General features: G+C 35.2%; 1 protein-coding gene across 1 annotated transcript; it reads left to right on the forward strand.

Annotated features, from left to right (window-relative positions):
* On the forward strand, nucleotides 1–25565 carry LOC149785197 (vesicular glutamate transporter 2-like). Its single transcript, XM_089978999.1, has 12 exons — nucleotides 1–583; nucleotides 4285–4403; nucleotides 5101–5218; nucleotides 13259–13346; nucleotides 15740–15826; nucleotides 17081–17214; nucleotides 18445–18591; nucleotides 19811–19943; nucleotides 20937–21047; nucleotides 21563–21690; nucleotides 24875–24959; nucleotides 25194–25565. Exons 1-12 carry the CDS (start codon nucleotides 299–301, stop codon nucleotides 25469–25471), a joined length of 1713 nt encoding a protein of 570 aa, XP_089835125.1. The 5' UTR covers nucleotides 1–298; the 3' UTR covers nucleotides 25472–25565.
* Nucleotides 25566–26349: the final 784 nt, after the last annotated feature.

Below are 26349 nucleotides of genomic sequence, written 5' to 3' on the forward strand. Positions count from 1 at the left end.
GTATCAATGCAGCTTTTACAGGTAAATAATACGTATAGTCCAACTTGTATGGGGCATTGTGAAAAGCTGGACAAATGATAGACTTTGTCAGCTTAAAGTAACATATATTAGACTTAAGCTGATATGCCTACTTCCCAAGGCTGTTATGATAGTACGTTATACATGTAATGGCCTAATGGTTTTAAATGTCATTGACATGTATGGTATTTTGAGAGTAGTTATCAACGTCCGATGTTTTATTTTGAAAATAACCTTTCGAGCGTGCAACTGAACCTCTCATATAGGGAGAAGAATTAACATGGCCTCCGAAAAGGAAATTTTGGATTCTGATCGGTTGGAAGATGAAAACCCCGTTATGAAGCCAAAGGAAAATGAAGGAAGTGATGATAAAAAGAGTGTTCTAGATGGAACAGAGAGTTTTCCTGCTCCGACTGGATGCTATATTCCACGTAGATACGTGATTTCTTTCCTAGTTGGGGTCGCCATGATGTTGATATATGCCATGAGAACCAACGTTGGGGTCACTGTGATTACAATACTGGATAAACGGGCGAACGAAAAAGTCGGGACAATAGGGGCCAAGGTTAACCTCTCTCTCTCTCTCTCTCTCTCTCTCCAGACTGTCTATTTTGTCTATATGTTCCCTAGTGTCACTGCCTCTCCCCAATTCATTTAACCTGTCTGTCTTCTTAATCTGTCTACTTATATGTCTTACTTATTTCATTTCTGCCGGTCCGTCTATTTGTTTGCCTGTATGAAAGAATATCTATTTCAGGGTGGAGTGGGGTGGGGTTGGAGAGTTGGGTTGGGGTCGTTTGTCTCCGTTGTCTCTATCTTGTTTATGTTTATACTTCCAAATCCTTTTATAATATTCTTCTGTAAACGATGGGTCAGTAAAACAGTTGTAGAAATTGTAAACAACGTAGAATGGCAGGCAATGTAGAATGGTAGGCAACGTAGAATGGTAGACAGTGTAGAATGATAGACATTGTAGAATAGATAACGTAGAATGGTAGGCAATGTAGAATGGTAGACAACGTAGAATGGTAGGCAACGTAGAATGGTAGCAATGTAGAATGGTAGACAACGTAGAATGGTAGGCAACGAAGAATGATAGGCAATGTAGAATGGTAGACAACGTAGAATGGTAGGCAATGTAGAATGGTAGACAACATAGAATGGTAGGCAATGCAGAATGGTAGACAAATGGTCCGGAGAACAGCTCTTGTAAGGTTTCTCTTGATATTCTACAATGAATTAAAATAGGACTCACTGCATGTAATTTAGTTTTAGACCAGGTATAATTTCATGAAATTGCAGACACATGTTCTTCCTTATATAATAATTTCATGCTCAGATTAGTCGATAAAACGCACTCATACCAATTACTATACTTGACAAAATATCTACCTACATATATTTACCTGTAACTACTTACTTACGTTCATGAACACAGGATGACATATTTGCAGGCAGGTGGAAAAAATAATTGCAAACAAATATATCAAGATCTATGCACAGTCTATTGTATTTACAAATTTGTATTACAAAACTTAAGGAAAGCGTTTAGATACATTTTATAAGATCACAATTGAGGTAAATATCAAAGCGTTATTCAAATAAAGTCCTAAAGCTAACACAAGTTCGTATACTAATACTGATTATTGTGGGATTTTTTTCTTTAACTCACGAGAGCATTTCTGCTCTCCATGCTTTGTTAAAGGCCATTAGAAGCTCAGGCACAAGTTTAGTTACATGTGAAACTGTTCATCCAATACGCCAAGCAGAAAGTCCATTCATGAAAATTTTGGTCTCAATAGGGTCTATGAAAATATCAGACAGGACCCAATCTTATATTTTTCTAGCATAGTAATTCTATAAGTCTTTCTAGTATAGTAATTGTACAGATAATGAATATGATAATCTTAGTATTTCTTCATTCGAAAGGCAACTGCAGATAAAAAATTCATGTTGGCTACTGGGTCTGTTTTTACGGCACTTTCATTACAATAATGACTATATCATGACTTGTAATGCGAACTAAGACAAGGACACCCAAAGGAAACCATCTCGGGCCTGGGCCGGTATTGAACCAGCCATCGTTGGATTATGAGTACAATTCTCTACGAAGTGAGCAACCGAGGCTTCCGAATGAATGAATAAGTACATATTAAACCGAGGTTCCCGAATGAATGAATAAGTACGTATTAAACAGAAGGGACCGTACATAAAAGTTCCTTAATGCTGAGTACAATTAACAACTACTCATTAAAATCTGGAGAGTGAGCAAGTCCCTATAGAATGGAAGAAAGGATATGCGGTGAAATTGCCAAAAGAAAACTTGGCTCTACAAAAAATGGCATGGAATTATGCTGCTGTAGGTCATCATTGAAAAATGAGGAATTTCCTAAAGAAGAATAACTGAGAAAGAATGGACTGGCTTCTGCAAAAATAACTCCTGCACAGACCACATCGCAACACCGTGGACTGTAATTGAACAATCCCTGAAATGGCAATCACCCCTCTGTGTGAACTTTGCGGGCGTTCTGTTAGCCTTTGATACTGTGGGTAAAATGGAACCGATGCACCACTTCACAATCCCAGGGAAGTTCATATCTTTAATGCAGCAGTAATACAATAATTCCACTTGCCAAGTGACCCACAAGAGGAAGTTCTCTGAATCATTCCAAGTCCAAACCTGTGTCAGACAGGGATGGAGCTTTCGCCTATGATTTTCTTGATGGTAATAGATGGGACAATGAAGGCAACCAGCAGGGACGAGCAAACTGGAATACTTTATCACTGTGCGACATAGCTAGAAGACCTGGATTTTGCAGATGACCTGAGCCTCATGTTCGACAAGCACCAGCACATGTATACCAAGACCAAATGTCTGGAAAAAGGGGCAGGAGAGAGTGGACTTCACGTGCACGCCTTGAAAATACAAATAATGAAAATCAACAAGAAACAACACCGCAAAAGACCCAGAGGACGTTGAGTAGTTCGCCTACTAAGGGAGTAATGTTTTGACTGAAGGAGGGATCAACAAGACATGAAGATTAGAATTCGGGAAGACAGTCAAGCATTGAACACCCTGATAGAGGCACGGAACTCATCATCCGTCTCTAGAAAAACAAGATCAGATTGTTCAACACCAACATGAAATCTTTCTGCTCTACGGCTCGGAGACCTTGTGGGTGATAAAGGCAACCTCCAACAAACTACAGTCATTGGTGAACAGCTGCCTCTGTCACCTCCACAACATCCAATGGCCAGAGAGGATTCGTCACACTGACCTATGGGAAAAAACCAGCTAGCTACGAATCCACCAAAACATCTCCAAAAGAAAATGGGGGTGGATCTGACATGCACAAGGAAAGCCGCCAATAACACCTCAACATTGTCCGATCTCAAGAGGATGGTCCAGAACAGGGTCTGCTGGCCAGGCATAGTTAAGACCATATCCTCCTACGGGAACGGAGATGCATAAGAAAAAGAAGAGGAGCACAATTAACAAATTGAACAAGTCATGGAACATTCATATATAAGTTATGTAATGCTGAGAACAATTTACAACTTTAACATAACAGGGAACATGCATGAAAATTCAGTAATGTTGAGCACAATTAACAACTTACACAAACCTGGAAACATGCATCAAAGCTCAGAAACTTTGAGCACAATTAATGCTTTGAACAAGTCTTGGACCATGCTTGAAAGTCCTGTCATGTTCGGTAGAATTAAGAACTTAGCAAGCCCAGCAGTCTAAATCGAATTCGTTAACCACATAATGAGAGGTCTCACCAGAAGCCTATTAAAAGCTGAAGAGGATATGTATGTATGTAGGTAGGTAGGTAGGTAGGTATGCATATATGTAGGTATGTAGGTAGGTAGGTATGTAGGTAGGTAGGTAGGTATTTAGGTAGGTATGTAGGTAGATAGGTACATGGGCGTGCTCTGTACCTTAAGCAAGGCACATTGAAAGAATTTGTCTGATAGATTGATTAACGGATATGATAACAATGCCAGACGTTCGCATATATAAGCGATTCATAAATAGACGAGTAGGAGGAAAGAAATAAGGATGGAAGGAAAGAACGATAGAAAGAAAAAAAGGACGGTAAGAGGGACCTGAGGGATATATAGATGGATAAAAAAGAGATTAATTGGTGTAATTAATGAAGTTTATGATAAAAGCTGATCAAGTCAAATTATGATAAGACAAGCAAGAAAATCAACAAATCAAAACCAAAAACAATAAATATAAAAATGTTCTTTCTTCAGTTGCCAAATGTGAACTGGAACCCAGAGATGATAGGATTCCTACACAGTGTTATGTACCTGGGCCATATTTTCACCCAGATCCCAGCTACATACTTAACCACGCTATGGCCAAACCACAGGTAGGTAAAATTTCTGCGAAGTATTTTTCCCGCTTTTCAAATTAACGCCAAGGAAATCTTGTACGCACTCCATCTATTCTTTTATTCTTAAATTTTTCCTAATTTCCACCTGGCGCGTTTTTCTTTAACCTCTACATTATTAGTAGGAGACAAACTAAATTGTATTACAAGAGTCACTCTCATTGTGACACGATCTAATTGGGGCAAATTGTTTTCACCAACCATCGCCATCAGAAGCTCCAAGGATATGTAAAAGCATCCAAGACGAGTGAAAAAGTAATATCTGCACGGAAATATCATATTTTCTTATCTGTTTCTATGTCCGTCTCTCCGTCAGGCTTTGGGGGCCGTGAGTGGCCGAGTTGTCTAAGACTCACGCCTTTACAGATAACTGACATCTAATCTAGGTTCGAGTAGGTTCGAGTCTCGGTTCGGACAACGTGAATGTGTGAAAGCTTGCCTCTAGCTTCCCGGGGATCAATGGTTCTTCCCGAGGTTTCCCCAGGTTCATCCTCCACCAAATATACTGGTCGCCATGTATAGCATATCAAGTGCCAATCCAAACCATCAGGCTTTCTTTATTATAGCGGAACACACAGTTACGTTTAATCTTTATTGCTTTTTTTGTTTCTAGATAGTAATTGTGTGTAACAGAATACTGCAAGAATTCCTTGTCAATATATTCTTTCTTTTATAGATTGTTTGGTTTCTGTGTGTTGTTTTCCTCTGTCTTGAACATCTTACTTCCATTCTCCATCGAGAGGCTGACTTACGCAACTACCTGCATTATTCGTCTGTGTCAGGGGATGGCAGAGGTAAGGGGTGGGTGGATTGATACATATCATTAAGCAATTTGCTTCAATTTTGTTAGTTTTTTACCCTACCCTTCTGCAAAAATAATAACAAAATGTATCTTTATCTTGAAGAGGGTATGTATGCATTCGACTCCACCCAACTCTTCCTTTAACATAACGTAAAAAAATATTAGTTCTACGCTGTGTCTGATTTTACATTTGTTCTTCGTTCTATCTTGCACGTGACTTTGGAAATTTGGGTGAGATGTTTTTCGATCGTGACTGCTGGAATGTTGATCCGTGACTATGGGAAATTTGGATGAGAAGTTTTTTATTCATAAATGTGGGAATATGGGCGAGTGTTCATTCGTGACTGTGGAAATGTGTTTATAAGATGTTTTTCATTCGTGATTGCTGGAATGTGTATTTTTACTTTCGTGACAGTTGGGAATGTGGATGAGTTTTCATTTGTGACTGTGGGAACGTGGATGAGTTTTCTTTCGTGTCTGTGGGAATGTGGATGAGTTTTCATTTGTGACTGTGGGAATGTGGATTAGTTTTCATTCGTGACTGTGGGAATGTGGATGAGTTTTCATTCGTGTCTGTGGGAATGTGGATGAGAAGTTTTCTATTCATGACTGTGGGAATATGAATGAAAAGTTTTTTAATTTATGACTGCTAGAGAAATGTTTCAACTTGATCGTGTGTCTGCACGTTTTACTTCATTCGTCCTCTCATGTCTGAGATGGTCGACTTCAAAGATCACTGACATCTTACCTCTCTCAGCATGGGTTCGATTCTCGAGCTAGGACAACGTGCGTTTCTGAGAAAATTTGCAAGTAGCTTTCCGAGGGTCGGTGGTTCTTCCCGGGTTTTCCCAGGGCACATATTCTGCTGGATATACTGGCCGCCATATATAGCATATCGTGTGCTGAAAAATGGCGTTAGGCCCACAACAATAACTCTCGTGTTCAAATGGCATAACATAGAAATAATACAGGAAGAACTTTGAACTTGTATATAGGAAGAGGTGTTTACACGAGAATTTGTGGCAAAAATGAGTGCCAACAACGTGTAATGTCGACAGAGCGTCTTGCATTATATTTTACATAATACCTTGAATTTGACATGTTATACATGTATTCTAAATGGACATAATACATTGTTTGATGTAATGCATGCCCACATTTTACTTTAATATAATACCGTTTATTAGGCATGCCGTAAACATATTTCAAATATATACAATATATTCCATACGGTGTGTCATACACACATTTTACGTTAATATACTATCTTGTATGAGTCATGTCATACACACACTCTAAAACTTATACAGTATATTGTATACACTAAGCCATACACGCATTCTAAATTGATACAGTACCTTGTATGATGTATGTCATACACACATTCTAAAACTGCTACATTATCTCTTATATAGTACGCCATGCGCACATTCTAAAGTGATACAGTACTTGCATGATGCATGTCATACACACATTCAAAAATTGATACCATACCTTGTATGCTGTATGTGACACACACATTCGAAATTGATAAAATACCTTTTATGATGTATGGGATCCACATATTTTAAATTGATACAATACCTTGTATGATGTATGTCATACACACATTCTAAATTGATACAATACCTTGTGTGATCTATGTGATGCACACTTGTATGTGATACATACATTCTAAATTGATACCATACCTTGTATGAAGTATGCCATACACACATTATAAATTGATACAATACCTTGTATGACCTATGTGATACACACATGTATGTGATACACACATTCTAAATTGATACCATACCTTGTATGAAGTATGCCATACACACATTCTAAATTGATACAGCACCTTGTATGATGTATGTCATACACACATTCTAAAATTGATACGTTACATTGTAAGAAATACGCCATACAATTTTGTATGAAGTACGCCATAAACACATTCTAAATTGATAAAGTACCTTGTATAATGAATGCCATACACACATTCTAAATTGATACAATACCTTTTATGATGTATGTGATATACACATTCTAAATTGATACAGTACCTCATATGAAGCATGCCATATACATTATAAAACTGATACAATACCTTGTATGAAGTAAGCCATACCCACATTCTAAATTGATACAATACCTTGTATGATGTATGTCATACACACATTCTAAATTGATATTGTACCTTGTATGATGTATGTCATACCCATATTCGAAATGTATACGTACCTTGTATGATGTATGTCATACACACATTCTAAATTGATACAGAAACTTGTATGATGTGTGTCATACACACCTTCTAAATTGATACAGTACCTTGTATTATGAATGTCATACACATATTCTAAACTGATACAGTACCTTGTATGACGTGTCTCATACACACATTCTAAATTGATACAGTACCTTGTATGATGTATGCCATACACACATTTTAAATTGATAGCATTAGTGTCCTTTTTTTAAATTAAAAACGAACTATCTTTAAGACCAGATGTGCATTTGTCACGTACAGATCATTTGATTTTACTATTCAAAGATAGGTAATTTCAAGCAACAATATCCCCGGGGAAAACTCGATAACAGATGTTAGCCGGCGAGAAAGAAAATTAATTGTCACACGGTGGAAGTATTGCCCCATGTTTCCAGCAAGGAATGATAGCTAGTGATATGTGTATCGATGTGTACCTATGTATATTGCTATAAAAGGTGTGCGAATCAAATATGCATTCAGAGCAATGTGTATTGATGTGTAACCATGGATACTGTGAAAAGAGGTATACGAGTCAACGTATGCATTGAGGAAAAGCGTAGTAAATGACTCTTAATTGAAAAATTTATTTTGAACCAAGATATTATAATTTTTTTCTTAAAAATCCAGTACGGTCAATGAATAGGCAGATGTGCGCTTGAGACCAGTTAATACTACGGTATACAAAATATCAATACGACATCAAAAGTAGGAGTCGTACCTATTTCCACTGAAATATAAAAAATAGTTGTATTTTTTGGATTTTTAAAGTAGCTTTAACAATTTTTCAGTCATATCGCTATGATGTATGCAATGTGGCAGTTTATAGTGATGTCTAGCATTCGGGCATCATGCCGCAGACATGAAGCATGATGTCCCACCCAGTCACATTATCCTGACACCAGGCCGACCAGTCCTAACACTAACCTGTTAATGCTGAGCGCCAAGCGAGGCAGCTGTTAGTACCATTTTCGTAAGTCTTTGGTATGACTCGGCCGGTGATCGAACCCACGACCTCTCGCATCCGAGGCGGACATTCTAACTACTAGGCCACCGGAGCGGTCTATAAAAAAAATAGTAAAGTTGTGGCAGCATAAGTGTGTCGAGCAGGGAATTATACTTAACATATAGTATACTGATGTGCCTCTGTGTATGTTATAAAACAAATTAAATTAATCAAAAAATTTAGTATTTTAGTAATATGTTGAAGACGGGATAGCAGTGCAGCGTACAAAAATTGATACCAAAATAAAAAAGTTAACTGACAAATATTTCTCACTGAAGTATACACTAAATAGCAATGAAAACACGTTGAAAGAATTATTCATGTCTTTATGGAATATACGTATCAAAGAAGAAAACTTAATACTAGACTGGGCTGGCGGAAGGAGTACGGGTCTCGATTGATTGATTATTATTATTTTTACATTATGCAACACAATTTTTGTTCCTGGGTAGTAAGTGTTATTTCATAATTGCTTATGCATAAAAGGTATAGAAAATAGCTATTATTCCCCACAAACTTTGCTTTTGTGACCAGGACAGTGATATTTTGGATACGTGATAGCAGGTGCATTCTTGCTAGTTCGACGTCCGGAAGGGTCCACCATGCAGAAGTAGCAGTTGCTTGAGTGGCCAGTGGAATCCCGCCAAATTCTTGGCATAGCGAACTTCATGTCTCTCTTTTCACCTCAGTACCATCGTACAAAAATACATTTATTTTACCCATGACCATTGTGTAAGAGATTCTCGCAACATTTTTCATATATATATATTTTCAATAACATTGAAAATTATAAAACATTTTAAAATTAAAATCTATTACAATTTTGAAAATTTAAAAAAGTTTATAACATAAAATTCCGAACAACAATTGTCCATGTTACCTTCCTGAGTTTTTCTTCAGTGCTCGTATGTGAAATGAGGTGCCCAGGGTTTGTCTTGATCCCCGACAGGCATGCCTAAATATGCCTTGTAGGCCTCACACATCTTAGCAGATTCTTCCACGGAGTACTGTTTCGCTCTTGTCTTGATAAATTGGCCGCAGACATAGCAAAATGTGTCTGCCGGATGCTTGCAGCCTCTTGATGTCATCTCAGAAAAATGCAGATATGTATCCACTTAGGCAGCTGGAACTAAACCGAACTGGTGGGCTTAAGGCCCCTGTATTTATTCTACATTTGTATTACTGGAAAGTTCTAGAAGTTACTCCAAGTTTACTCAGCACTGAATCTATCTGGAATGTTCTGGAAAATAGTTAAATTTCAAAATGTCACGGTCCTGGTCACAAAAGCAAAGTTTGTGTCGAATAATAGCCATTTTCTATACTTTTGAAGTATAATCAATAATGAAATGTCAATTACTATCCAATTAATATGATTTTCTTCGCGTACTGCCTCTCCCGCAAGTGGCGTGCTAATTTCTGTGTGTATATGTATGTGTGCGCGTCCATGTGTGTGTGGTTTGGATTTTTAAAGTAGCTTTAACAAGTTTCCAGTCATATCGCTACGATGTCTGCAGTGTGGCAGTTTATACCTTTATCTAGCACTGATGCATTATGCCGCAGACATGTAACATGATGTCACACCCAGTCCAATTATCCTGCCACCAGGCCGACCAGTCCTACCACTAGCCTCTTAATGCTGAACGCCTAGCGAGGCAACTGTTAGTACCATTTTTATAAGTCTTTTGTATGACTCGGCCGGGGATCGAACCCGCGATCTGCCGCATCTGAGGCGGACGCTTTAGCCACTTGGCCACCGGAGCGGTATCCCTTGCAGCAGACATGTAGCATCACGTCTCACCCAATCACATCATCATGATACCATGGTGACCACTCCTGACACTAATCTCTCAACATTGAGCGCCAAGCAAGGCAGATGCTAGTACCATTTGTATAAGTCTTTGGTATGACCCGGCCGGGGTTAGAACCCGCGACCTTCCGCATCCGAGGCGGACGCTCTAACCACTTAGGCCACCGGAGCAATCTATTAATTTCTCTCTGAACGTTGCTGTCATTACTTTTCGTGACTCCCATTGAAAATAATTGAGGTTGTTTTCAACGTCTTCACTTTATCTAAACTGAGATGTAAACCCAAATACAGATAAATAGACAGACAAACAAATATACGTGCAGGTCGATAGTCATTCACAAACACCTTGATACACCTATATAACTGATTCTTTTAAGGATATACTTGGATATTAGAATAGATCCCTTATGTTGTTCAAATCTAGAAGTTCGTCATATAAATAGTCTCAGTTGCTTATAGCATCGTTGTACAAACTATACAATTTCGTCGAAAACTAAGATACAACAGTTAGACATATTTTATTCGGACAGATGATAATATTTCTTGTCGTCGCCTGATACTACTATACATTTATGGTAAAGTACTAATACTAGTACACAGTTATGGAAAAGTACCACTACTAATATGCAGTTATGGAAAAGTACTAACACTGGTTTTATATTAATGGAAAAGTACAGATTACGTCATCTTAAAAACAAGTAATTTATTCTATTTTACATGAAGATGATCACATTCAGAAGCTGAATTACAATTCTCATTGCTCAGTACTGAAGCACTTGAAATTAGTCCAGCGACCACTATTATTAAAGCATCAATTTAATTCATTCAAGACTGTTGGGTTGATTTCCGATAAGTTAAATAAAATTTGAGAATAAATTCATTCTCGTCTTATTTGTATAGGAATGTAAAGGACACTATGCTCTTTAAAACGTTTGACCAGCTATAAGTACGAAAGGCGCGATCCCTACCACGGACAAACTATAATAACGAAAGGCAATCACTACATCTGACTAGCTGTAAGTACGAAGGGCAATCGCAACATCTAACTAGCTATAAATGCGAAAGGCAATCGCTACATCTAGCTATAACTACGCAAGGCAAACACTACATCTAACTATATTTACGAAAAGCAATCGCTACATCTGACACTAATAAGTACGAAAGGCAATCAATAATCTAACTAGCTACAACTATGAAGGACAATCACTACACATGTCTAGCTGTAAGTACAAAAGGAAATCGCTACATCTAACTAGCTATAAGTGCGCAAGGCAAACACTACGTCAGACTATAACTAAGCAAAGGCAAACACTACGTCTGACTAGCTATAACTACGAAAGGCAATCGCAACATATGACTAACTTTAACAACGCAAGGCAATCACTACGTCTATCTATAACTATGAAGTACAATCACTGTATCGCGGGGCCCCGAGTGGCCGAGTGGTCTAAAGCGCTCTCCGTTAAGGATCACTGCCATCTCACCTCTGTCTGCGAAAGCTTGCCAGTAGCTTCTCGTGGGTCGGTGGTTCTTTTGGGGGTTTTCCCGGGTTCTTGCTCCACCATTAATACTGGCCGCCATGTATAGCCTATCGTGTGCTGAAAAATGGCGTTAAACCCGACAGCTACAGCAACAGAAACGATCACTGTATCTGACTGGCTGCTAGTACAACAGGTAATCGCTACATCTGACTAGCTAATCTACGCAAGGCAGTAACTACACGGATTAGCTATAAATGCGCAAGGCAGTCATTGCATCTGACTTGATATAACTACGACAGGCAATCAATACATATGAATAGAATGGTATCCACATATCTTGTTTGATTTAAGTGCTTTAATTCCTATGTTACCCGATTGGGGGGGGGGGGTGCTGAATGGAAGAGGAATAAGTGGCTATCCTTAATAAAGACATGTACTCATATTACATCAAGCATGACTTTTGTTAATTATGCAACAAAAATGTCACTGAACGAATTTTCACCAAATCTAACATATCAGACCTATGTACTGTAATTGACAGAGTCAGATGATTTGCGCCTTTCTCGCTCATACCAAATGTGCCATTACACCATCTAATCCAAATGATGGAGAAACACAGTTTCATCAATTATATTAAGTACCAACAATTTCTAGCTGTAAATTATGCTGACATGGGTTTCTTTCAAGCCATGGCATTTCCCTTATAACTGCTTTGCTTTTTGTACCTTTGTATGTCGGATAAGCACAAGCAGGTTTACACCTGGCTCTTGTTGATGTGAGGAATTACATTTGATAATAAGCTCGCTTTCATATCTTATTTTAATTTTTATATTTTAAGATGGAGTTTATGTTAAGAAAATGTGATATGGGGAAAGCATCGGTTATTATATATGACTGTGTATGTGATAAAAGTAATGCAGCGGTTATTATATATGATTAAGTATGGTATAAAAGTAATGCATCTGTTATTATGTACTATTGTGTACGTGATAGAAGTAATGCATCGTTTATTATAAATGATTGTGTACGTGATAGAAGTAATGCATCAGTTATTATATATGATTGTTATTATATATGATTGTGAATGTGATAAAAGTAATGCATCGGTTGTTATATATGATTGTGAATGTGATGAAAGTAATGCATCGGTTGTTATATATGATTGCGTACTTGATAAAATTAATGCATCGTTTATTATAAACGAGTGAGTATGTGATAAAAGTAATACATTGGTTACTATAAATGATTGTGTATGTGATAAAAGTAATGAAGCAGTTATTACCTGTGTTCGTATGTGTGATAAGAGTAATGTAGTGGTTATCACGTATGCTCGTATATGTGATACATGGCATGTAGTGGTTATTACATATGTTTATATATGTGATAAAAGTAATTTACTTGTTATTACAATATATGCTGGTATATGTGAAGGAATTATTTTAGTAAGTTAAGGTTGGATGTAATTATTTCTTTTCAACTTTCAATAGGGCATGATTTACCCTGCCTGTTACGGTGTGCTACGTCACTGGTCTGTGCCATGTGAGAGAGGCAGAATAGTGTCAGCTGTTATTACGGGTATGTCTTTCTTTCAGGACAAATTATCCCCCCTCCCCAATTCTTGCCTTGCTCCTTTCCGTATGTATGTATGTATGTATGTATGTATGTGTGTGCGTGCGTGCGCGCATGCGTGCATTCATGCAACAAATACATAGCTAATATTTTCTCTATGAGTGTGGGTTTACTTTTAGGATCATTATCAATAGAAGTAAACATATTTATTTCGGTGTAAATTATAATTTTAGTAACCGATTTTCGTTGTGAACAATTGGAATGTTCAAGAATGAAATTTTCTATCAGGTAAATATATTCTTATTTAAAGAAAATGCTAATTGTGACCAAGGTAATGTAAAGGAGTATAAAATCTTGTTTACTGGCATAATTATTTATTTTTGAGATAACATATGGGCAGATATCGTTTATATTGTTGTATTCAGATTTTGATTTTACGTCAAATTATTTATTATTCTCTGGAAATACAAAGTGCTCTATTTAATATTCTTGGAAAGAGACATTAACTTGGAATTATAGTGAATTCAAACAAGGAAACCTTGAATGATAGTACTGTGATTCAACATAAGACTGTTGGCACATCTACACTTTAAAGGTCACTACAGGTACGTCAACACCTTCAGCGTTTGATTTATCATGGAATACAAGTAAAGCTTATTCCAAAAATTAATTGTTAGGACTTTTGTTAAAAATTCAAAATTATTTGGGATTTAATCCACAATACCGCAAGTTCTTTTTACATTTTCACTTTATATTCTGGGCAAATACATTATTTGTTGAATTTTACTAAGCTTGTTGCTTCTCACTCTTTTCTATTACTTATGTCAAGACCATAGAATCGTAATAGTATAAAAATAATCCAAGAATTAAAAAAAAGAAATCCTAGAAACAAAAAGTCCTGATAAAACTGACTTCGAATCCCGATAAAATAAAACATGGAATGCGATGACCTATGCTGTGGTCAGCGTCGTACTGATGTGTCAACAGTTCTTTGTTGAATTACAGAAAATAATATTCTAATTTGAATTCTGTATAAATATCGATAAATGTCCTTGTCGAAGAATTAATTTAGAGCACCATTATTTCCAGGGAAAACAAACTTGAAATAGGAATAAATTGAAGAAAACAATTTGGCCAAAACTGGAAACAACATAAAACACTTTAACGTTTGAAGTGTTAATGCAAGAATAATTATCATTTCTCAAAACATCAGTAATAAATGTAGCTACAACACAAAACCGATGCCCGGATGTGGGTCAATCCCCTGGAAACACCAATGTTTGTAACAGCTGCTACATGTTATTTGTCACGTACTCCAATTATGGCTTCGATTCCACTTTATGAATCTCACTCTGAGAAAGAAAAAAATATTGGTTACTACAAACTATCACTGGTTCTGAATCAGGGTCAGGAACTAGGTCGGCGTTAGATACAATGTTTCAGTAAAGTTGTTTACGTCAAAAATAAATATCAGTCAGAACTGAACTCTATTCCAGTAAATAAAGTTACATTACAATAGCATGTAATGGGATAAAAGTTACATTAAAATAGCAAGTAATGGGATAAAAAAATTAAAACTTACAAACAAACAATTAAATTAAATCAAATATACATGACAGTATGTATGTATGTATGTATGTATGTATGTATGTATGTATGCATTCGTAAGTCCGTTAGCTAAGCAATTTTGCAAGAAAGTAAGTGCTTAAATACGCAAGTAAGTAAATAAGAAATTATGCCAGTAAATGGTTAAAAGCATACAGATAAAGAAGGAAGGAGGGAATGAAGGAGGAACCGTAGAATGGGAATAAAAAATGTTCCAAGTTAGCAAGCAAATTTGTAAGCTTGCAACTCAGCAAAATAGTAGGTAAATAACTTAATGTCTGTTTACAAGGGTTTGTCACGCGATACTTTTTGTGTTAGTGTTCACAAGGATTTATCATGCGTGACATTTGTGCATTTACATGGATTTGTCATGCGAAACTATTTGTGTTAGTATTTACAAGGATTTGTCACGTGAGACTTTTTGTGTTAGTGTTTACTCGCCGTTTTCAGCTGTTGACGATTACCGTTTTGAGTTTATGTGTAAAGTTGTACACATAGCATTTGATAACTACACAGTATTAGTAATATTTGTATTATATATTTTATACACATGTAAATGCTGATGGTACTAGACTATTGAATTGAATCGAATTGAACTGAATCGAATTGAATTCAATTGAACTGAATTTAATTCTATTGAATTCAATTCAGGTGAATTCAATTGCTATCTTTTTCTCTCTTTTACAGATTAACAACGTTTTCATTTGGGACATTCTTAATTTCTTTTTAAATACAAAAATACTAATGTCAGCACTTACATATATAACCTTCACTGCCCATTTTTCTCTTCTCAGGTGCGTATTCAGGCGCCATTCTAGGATTTCCAATGGCCGGAATGATAACGCATTACGTCGGCTGGCAATACATATATTTTATCAGTGGTAAGTACGGATATAATGGCAATATATGTATTTTATCAGTAATAAGTACATATATAATGGCAATATATGTATTGTATCAGTGGTAAAGTTGTAGTGGCAATAAATGTATTTTGGCAATGTTAAGTACAGTTGCAATGGCAATATATGTATTTTGTCAGTGGTAAGTACAGTTGTAATCGCAATATATGTATTTTATCAATGATCAGTACAGATATAATGACATATATATTGTTTGTGAGTGGTAAGTACAGTTGTAAAGGCAATATAGGTATTTTGTCAGTGGTTAGTACAGTTGTAATGATAATATATGTATTTTATCAATTTTAATTACAGTTGTAATGGCAATATATTTATTTTGTCAGTAGTTAGTACAGTTGTAATGGCAATATATGTATTTTGTCAGTGGTAAGTACAGTTGAAATGGCAATATATGTATTTTGTCAGTGGTAAGTACAGTTGTAATGGCAATATATACATTTTATGAGTGGTAAGTACAGTTGTAATGGCAATATATGTATTTTATCAGTGGTAAGTACAGTTGTAATGGCAATATATGTATTTTATGAGTGGTAAGTACAGTTGTAATGGCAATATATGTATTTTATCAGTGGTAAGTACAGTTGTAATGGCAATATATGTATTACAATGATAAGTACAAATATGATGAGCTATAACATATAAATACATTTACATCCAAGATAGAAACATGTTCCTCTAAAAAACGTTTAGTTAATATCCCAATTCGTATGGGTTTTGGATATTGTGATATATCCTTCGTTCTGTCTGTGTGTTCGTCTTTCTTTTCCTAGTCTGTTTTTCCATAACCATGACTAAATCTAAACCGCAAGGTGGAATTTCAGTCAACTTTGTAGTACTTTTGTCCCATTGTAACTGTGAGCAGGAATGTTATTTTTTATTTTGTCAGGTAGGGGATCTGTGATGATCAGAGGTAAGATATATGAAATTTTCAGTTGCAGCTACATTTTTGATATTTTTTTTGCAGATATGCATTTTTGACAGAAAGAAACTACCCATGCAGTTTGGTTCGGTCTTTTGGTTTGGTTTTGATGAAGATGCCATGGGGGTAGAAGTGAATATTAACCTTGACAGTCGTTTTCAATCCTGACTGTCTTTGTTTTTGTCAACCTTTACAGTCTTTGTCAATCTTGATTGTCTTTGTCTTTGTCGAGCGTAGTTACGATGACAAGACATTAACTAAGTTTATTATTATTATTATTATTATTATTATTACAGCGGGAGCGTGTATTTTATGGTTTATTGTGTGGTTGTTCTTCGCTTATGAAAAACCTTCTCATCATCCGTTAATAAGCAACGCAGAACTGGAGTACCTAAGTAAGGCGCAAGGACTAGATGTCATTGACTACGAGGTATACCAATTTCATTATGGCTAAATTCAAAATGAATTATATGAAAATAAAAAGTAAGCTCACACGAAGAAAGGAAAATGATGCCATGAACAGGCATTATTGTTAATAATGTAATAGAGGTAAAACAAATTCCAATTTCTTTGAAGCTTTGTAAATGTTAATAAAAAAGTACTTCAAAACAAATAAACACATATAATGTTCTACAATGCAAAACATGTTCGTGTGACGGGTTCTGGCAAGACCTGGTTTTATCAAATTCATCAGTACCGCATCAGTGTGGATCCACCATTTTGTGCAATATCAATGTACGCGGATTTCATGATTTATACAACTCATGAATTCACAGATCCAACGTAATATCATCCATCAATAAAAAAAATATACACCTGCTACACAGCATTGGGAAATAATCGGCGTTTACTTGCACTTAAAAATATTTGGAGGTTTCTTCAATAATGTAAATTCATGTCCCAAATGGCATTCACAATTGCGACGCTATAACTGTTCAATGCAGTTGACTTATGACCAGTGGTGATAGTGCATGGGATCCCTTCCTCTGATTGGTCTAAAAGCGTACCTACAAATAGTAACTAGAATAGAGCAATCGGGGAGGGAAGTTGCAAATGTTACATTCTGTCTCCCATTCTCTTGCTATAAACTTGAGACAGCAAGGTATAATATATTCAATTATGACCAACTAAAATAAGAAGAAGAAGAAGAAGAAGAAGAAGAAGAAAGAGAATTGAGAAGAAGAGAAAGAACATGAAATTATATCAAATCATTAAGTCTACTCCATTCATCCCACTTAATTTCTTGAAATCAAAACCCTTTTATCGACCCCAGCAAGGATGAAAATAGATTTTCCATGAGGTACATTCATCTATTGTTATACTGAATTTACAGCATGCCTATAATCTTGACAGTCTTTGTCACTCTTGTTTGTCTTTGTCTTTGTCAACCTTGACAGTATTTGTCAGTCTTGATTGTCTTTGTCCCTTTTACCTTGACAGTCGTTTTCAGTCTTGACTGTCTTTGTCTTTGTCAACCTTTACAGTCTTTGTCAATCTTGATTGTTTTTGTCTTTGTCAACCTCGAGAGTCTTTCTCAATTGACTGATTCGATAATCAGAATTTTTTTTGTTTTCTTCTGTCATCATCTCTTTCTTCCTTTTAGCAATTATGGACATTGTCTTTGCGAATGTTGTACAATCTGTTCCTGTTTAATTTTCAGAACTTGAGAATTCCATGGATAAGTATATTGACGTCACTTCCGGTGTATGCCATATGCTTGTGTCATTTTGCCAGGCAGTGGGTGTTTATCTTGATGTTAACCAACGAGCCCTTGTACCTCAGTATGTTTGGTTACAGCTTGGCGGAGGTAGGTATTTTCTTAAAACTTGACGAATAACGTGTTTGTAAAGTTTTCTGTTGCATAAAAATTATTATCTCCATAATGATTAGAGGCACGCAATTACAAAACTTTTAAGTAAATTCGCTAATGAAAGGCTAATTAAAAAGTGTTGTGTTCGTAAGCATAGCTACAGCATTAACGTAGAAGGTATATTTGTCAAAGACGGAGTCAGATTTGTATTTTATAGATAAAACATAATTTGATGATACGATGAGAGGCAGAATCGCAGTATGCAATCGTTTAAACTTGCCAGAAACATGTATTTTAGTTTACCTTTAACAAGTTAATGTTTGGTTTGGTTTGGATTGGTTTGGTGCTTTCCGGCACAGCAACATAAATAGGTTACTTAGTGTAGAGGCTGTTCGAACAGCATGCCCTTCCAAAGGACATAACATGATAGCCAACCTGAGCTGGTCCGATGGTAGGAATTGAATACGCACATTTTCAGCCGTGAGTTTGGTACGCTGACCATTGCGTCATCGCAGCTCCCGTCTTTTTTTTTTTTTTTTGTCGCCCATTGCGACTTACTAGAAGGCGCATCTGGTCCATTATACACAATGAGTACACATAGTGGTCAGCATTAAAGAGAGCAACTAACCGAGGATTCTGCCTGAATATGATTAGCATATTGGTCGGATAAATGCATACTTTCAAATGTTAAAGGTCATGAAAAGTTTCTTTGACTTTATTATTTAGTTACATTTGTAATTGTTAACAATTCCACCTGCACATTATTTATATGACGTGCTGAAATCACTTAACGCAACACACAGCTTTAGATGCAGGTGTGGAAAAAAGATGATAAATCATCCTTCATAATGATTTGAATTATAGAACAACAATATGGTTAAGCTGGCCAAACGCCTATTTCAGTCGCAAATTTTTTCTTTCTCCTAGGAAGGTAACGTTCTGCACAAACATTTTTTCTTCTGATGAAAATCACGTCCTTTCAAAATTCAGGTCAGTTGCGTCTAATTACATTATAAATATTTTTCTATTATGATCGAATTATGATCTCGTGCCTAGAATCTCGCACCTAGAATATCGCGTGGCTCTAATATATCTCAACCAGACCGTAGCGTTTTGGGCGAAGTCTTACAGAGCCGTGCAGTAGTCCAGCTACGTATATCTTTGAAAAGCAAATTAAAACATTAACTCTAATAAGGTAAACATACGTCTTTTTCAGACTGGAGTTTATGCTTCATTGCCTCACATATTTAAGACTCTGATGACGCTGCTTAGTGGATATATAGCAGACACCCTACTAAATAAAACCTCCCTAACAACTACAATGGTTCGGAAACTACTGACAGGGGCAGGTAATCCAACACACTTTTATTCCGCCATTTATATCCCCTTACTTACTCAGTGTGCATTGCTCCATCAATTCTTTCAACTGTCATGAGCAGTGAAGTCCTTACCAATAGCCTAGCGCTCATCGCCACATACATAACATGGTGTTTACTCGTTTGATAAATAGATCGCTGATTAGTTATTCTGAAATATGTTTGAAGTGTTAATTGATACATGCAATGCAAATAGTAACTGCAAGATTGAAGGAAATCAGAAAGAAAGGATACCGTAAATGCCAGCTTATCAGTTCTAATACTCTTGCAAGAAACCAAAACGATCACAAAGTGCAATGGTTTAGCTAGATGAGCTGTGTGCGAGAATGATATTCTCTTGTTTTAAAATAACTGTATGTATTTTTTGTCTGCCTCATTGAAACTTTGTTCGGTTCTAAATAATGATGTCACTACTTGAGATATGCAAACTTTTGTAATCCACAATATACATACATAAATAAATAATTATAATTAATTTATAACAATCAACAACAATTTATACTTGTCTGTCATAAATGCGGTTTTGTTATCATAGTGCCCTGAAAGGGAAATAACTCCTAGATGCAGCAGGATGTTTATCACATTTTTCTCTCGAACGCTTCTTTTCTAATCCCATCCCATCCCTAACCCCAACAAGAAGATCCCTCGCCATAAAGAAAACCCCACACCCCCTCACAAAACCCCAAAAATAACATTAATGAAAGAATTTAAAAACAAAGGATCAAAGGAAATGTCTTGGAATGCTTGAAATTGTTGAAATGGTTTTTGAGTGCTAAATATAGCAAATAAAAATGAATTTCTTTTTTAAGAACAATAAAAGGGTTTCTTATTGTAAATTTGATTTTTAAATCAGCGTTTAATTTTGTTGTAGCCAATCAGGATTAACTTCTGGATTTTTTAATTTAAATATAATTAACTTTGTTCCATATGGTAAAACTAAGGCTTTGTGTGTACATTAATCTACAGGTCTCGGCATGCTGTCCCTGTGCTTATTTGTCCTGACACTGCTGTCTGATGGAACTTCGGTTATTGTCGTCCTTATTGTTGGTTTAGGATTCTTTGGTCTGTCAGTATCAGGTAAGACATTACCTTTGGTATGTCAGAATTAGGTAAGACCTTATCATTCGTCTGTGATTATCAGGTATGATGTTATCTTTGGTCTATCAGTATCAGGTAAGACATTACAACTGGTTCGTCAATATCAAGTAATACCTTATCGCTATACATTTAGTTTGTCATGCATGTAAACAAAAACTATATAGACCTGAATGCACGCGCTCGAAAGTGTTTAATATCGCCAGCTTCTCCTGTACCTTTAAACATGGGAGATTAAAATAGTTATGATTTCAGAAGCTTGGCAAATGTGGAAAACGACATCGTACTGAAAGTTACTTCTACCAACCGAGGTTTCAATTGAATGCATTCTGTCATATCTATTAAATATGTTATTTTGGAAAGAGAAGTTTCACAAATACTGTCGTAATTTGTGAATATATATATATATATATATATATATATATATATATATATATATATATATATATATATATATATATATATACCATTGTTAATACTAAAATTAAATATTACAGGTTGGCAGATTAACCACTATGACCTATCCACACGACATGTCAGTATTCTTGTTGGAATATCCTCTACATGCGGAACAATTGCAGCGTTTATTGTTCCCTTGGTAACCGGCACATTCACCAAAACTCAGGTATCTTCATAGCTCTTTTAAAGTATTGTATGTAAATATATAATATACGTGCATGTAAATTTCTATAATGGTTTATATACCTATACCTATAAATGAATTTCACACACTGCTGGGAAATAATTCATGTAACTTTGACATATAGTTTATCATTTCGTTTATAAGATTTATGCAAAAATTGAAAATCGATCTCTTGCTGCATGCGAGATCGTATGCTTTGTTACGTATATCTAATTTAATTATATATATATATATATATATATATATATATATATATATATATATATATATATATATATATATATATATATATATATATATATATATATATATATATATATATATATATATATATATATATATATATATATATATATATATATATATATATATATATATATATATATATATATATTAATTTAATTGTTTGTTTGTCAGTTTTAAATTTTTATTTTTCTTACATGCTATTGTAATGTAAATTTATTCACTAGAGATGATACTTTTTCAGATTTTTGTGTGACCTTGACTGTTAGTTTATAAACAACAGGTGTTGATCTAAATTCTGACCTGGATTCAGAATTAGTAAACAAAGTTCTATTTTATTTTAAAATGATTGGTTGTTGTCAAGGTCGTAATGGGATTACGTGGGTTAAGAAGTAAACACTTTTTCTTTTTTATTCTGGGAATAAAATCGTTGGTCTAATCAAGGCCATATTCTGTGTATGTGATATAAACATGATCATGTGCCCCCTCCCCCCTCTGATTTCGCAGCCTAGGGGAATTTCGAAACTCCGTCTTATGATACAATATAATCTCTGTTTTGAGAGAGATTTCTCTGTTTGGGGCTTTTCATACTGATGTCAAGTTAATTTGTTGTAGCTAGATTTGAGCTATAATAATTCTTCAGATCAGCTGGATTTCAAAAAGGTTAATTCTTTATTCTCTGGAAATATTTTGAGGAGTGCTCGCACAGAAATTTAGGAAAGACATTGCTTACAAATTTAATTTGGATTTCCAACACCGGAGTGCCATTATTTGTATTTCTACAGGGAAACGTAGATAAGCACAGTACTGACTACAGCATACGTCATCGTCATCCATCTTTCTTTTTTACATCAGGATTCGAATTTGAAATTATTAGAACATTTATTACTATGACTTTTGTCATTTAATTCGTGGATTATTCTTAGATTATTTTTGGATTGGATTCTTGAAACCGTAAGTTCTTCTCCTTTTTTCATTTTTACAAACTTTTCCAGGAAAATAAAGTATTTGTTAAATTTTAAAAAGCTTGTTGTTTTCACTCTTTCTGTGTTACTGTTTATTCGAGCCTAAACACGTAACAGTTTGTAAAAGGCTATATTGAAATATGACCAATTTCACGGCATGAACTAATACAAAATGATATTTCTAAGTAACGCCTTTCTAAAATATTTTTTATTTATATTTAGAGCTTTTTAATGAGATAGGATTTTTTAAATAAAGTTTATAAAATATTATTTGGGGATATATGATAAACATTTTCGAATAGTAATGAAAAGTTGATCTTGATTTAAAAAACGAACTGCTTTTTTGCATTAGTGATAAAATGGTTTTGGTTTGTTAGTTAGTTACCAGAAAAGTTTCTGCGAAAAAGCCATGTAAAACGTACAAGTATTGTACATGGTATAACGGTATTGATTCCGGTATGTGTGTAAAGTTTCGTGAATGGTATAAAGGCAATCTGATTAAAATCAAATTTCCACTGTCCTACGTGAAGATATGCAGCGACTGCTTAGCGGTCTTGTTCTGGTGACCTTTGTTATTACCATAATTGCTAATGTTATCATCAATCAATTGCAGTCTTGTACCTTTGCGTTTGAGAGACTGTGCAGTATGGCTTAAGAGCCTCGATGTGTGCCGAACGATTCTATTCACTTCCAAATTTCTGAAAGCTACATTTTCAGTTTCTAATACAAAGGTCACCAGAACACGACCCCTAAGCGGTCGCTGTCAGATCTTCAAGTAGGACAATGGAGTTCTGATTTTAATCAGATTGGGTATAATGGTAAAGATTCCGATATGTGTGTTATAAGCGTTCTGAATGGTATAGCGGTACAAATTCCGGTATGTGTTTTATAGATTTTGTTATAGGTATTGTGACTGGTATGATGGTATAGGTTCCGGTATGTGTTATATATTTTGTGAATGGCATAACGGTATAGATTCCATAATACGTGTTATAAGTATTGTGAATGGTTTAACGATATAGATTCCAGTTTGAGTGTCTCTGAATGGTATAACGGTATAGATTCCGGTATGTGTGTTATACATTTTGTGAATGATGTAGCGATATTAATTCAAGTATGTATGTTAAAGTTTTGTGAATGAGATAAAGGTAGATGAGTGTTATAAGTGTTGTGAATGGTATAACGATATATATTCTGGTATGAGTGTTATAAATATTGTGAATGGTATAACGATATAGATTCCGGTATGTGTATTATAAGTGTTGTGAATGGTATAACGATATAGCTTCCGGTATGTGTATTATAAGTGTTGTGAATGGTATAACGATATAGCTTCCGGTATGTGTATTATAAGTGTTGTGAATGGTATAACGATATAGCTTCCGGTATGTGTATTATAAGTGTTGTGAATGGTATAACGATATAGCTTCCGGTATGAGTGTGATAAGTATTCTGAATGGTATAACGATATAGCTTCGGGTATGAGTGTTATAAGTATTGTGAATGGTATAACGACATAGATTCCGGTATGTTTGTTATAAATATTGTGAATGGTATAACGATATAGATTCCGGTATGTGTGTTATAAGTATTGTGAATTTTATAACGATATAGATTCCGGTATGTGTTTTAAAATTTTTGTTATAGTTATTGTAAATGGTATAATGGTCTAGGTTCCGGTATGTGTGTTATACATTTTGTGAATGGTATAACGGTATAGATTCCGGTTTGAGTGTTTCTGAATGGCATAACGGTATAGATTCCGTTATGTGTGTTACAAGTTTTGTGAATGATATAGCGATATTGATTCCGGTATGAGTGTTATAAATATTGTGAATGGTATAATGGTATAGATTCCAGTATGTGTGTTACAATTATTGTGAATGATATAACGGTATAGATTCCGGTATGTGTGTTTAAAACTCATCTTTTAATTAATACTGGGTTGTTCTTTTCAGGATCTCGCAGGCTGGAATAATGTTTTTTATGTCTCTGGAACGATTGTTGCTGTTGCTGTCATATTTTTCTTAATATTTGGAACTGGTATGTATATATTTACTGGGAAAGCAATTTTATTGCATGACACCTTATAAAATTAAATTAAATGCTGAATATATAGAAATAAAATATATTATCATAATTCCTTGGGAAGAGTTGTCAGCGTGGGTAGCATCATAAATTCCTTATGGTAATCTTTAAGCCTCCGACTTTTCCTATTACGATGTTAATCCTGGTGCTAGTTATTATTATTATTATTATTATTATTATTATTTCCAGGTGTGCAACAACCATGGGCGAATCCTCCAGAAAATGTTCAGCTAATTCAAAAACTTGACCCACTGGCGAGAAAGCCTTACAAATTATACACGGTTCAAAGGTCGCCCAAAGCAGATGAAGCTATTGGCGGACTGAAAAATGATAGCGATAAAGGGAGCTTACTTCATAACGTTCAACCGTTATCTGAAATGACGCATGAGGCAATTTTGCAATCAGACAATAATCTCACACAGAAAATACTTGAAGACGGACTTAAGCAATTAAACGGAAATTCTTGATGATTTGTTTATGTTAGTTTTGTGTTCAGTCTGTTGTTAAATTTAATGAACTGGCTCAGGATGCAAATAAAAATATAAAAGATTACAAACCATTCGGAATGTATTATTGTTTTCGTCTTTCACACTGATAGTTATATAAACAAAACTTTATGTATTTATCATTTATATTATTTTAACTGATAACACCCTTTAGGATATTTTTATAACCTATGGTTCCTTTTTAAAAAAAACTTCTTAGCTTGAGAACTTTTTTGACGTGGTGAACTAAAACGTTTATCACAAATGAAGTTCTGTAAAATCATATTTAGGGTGTGTACCTCTATCTTAACTGTAAAATCATATTTAGGGTGTGTACCTGTATCTTAACTGTAAAATAAACATCTTTGGTCTACAATATAAGTAAAATGCACTTATCCGTTTGTGCATTTAAAAGAAATAGAAATCAACTTCCAAATATGGGACTGTTTCGAGATATAGGGAAAATATAGTTATCCTATTGTGGTTGGAAAATAACCGGCATGCTAAATTTTTAATAGAGTGTTAGGGTATATAAAAAAAGCGTGACCCGAGGACATAAAATGAAAGAAATCGCAATTAAATTCTATTCGTGCCGCATTTAGCATGATAGGCTGCCCATGTCCCACTTATCACACTTGCTCCACGCTATGCATCTGCTCGCGGTAGGGTTGGAATTTTGGCTGCTTTTATAAAAAAAACCATTGTCTCATCGCTCAAATAATATACAATACAGATGTAATATAGTATTCGTACAGTATTTATAGGGTACTGCATTTGTATGGGAAAATATGAACGAATTTTTGGGATGGAAATACTGCACGACCTGTTTGAATTTCCTCAAAATGTATTTTCTTAGTTCT

This window comes from Sinohyriopsis cumingii, chromosome 13 (genome assembly GCF_028554795.1).
Source record: "Sinohyriopsis cumingii isolate HCF-2022 chromosome 13, ASM2855479v2, whole genome shotgun sequence".
NCBI classification, from domain to species: domain Eukaryota; kingdom Metazoa; phylum Mollusca; class Bivalvia; order Unionida; family Unionidae; genus Sinohyriopsis; species Sinohyriopsis cumingii.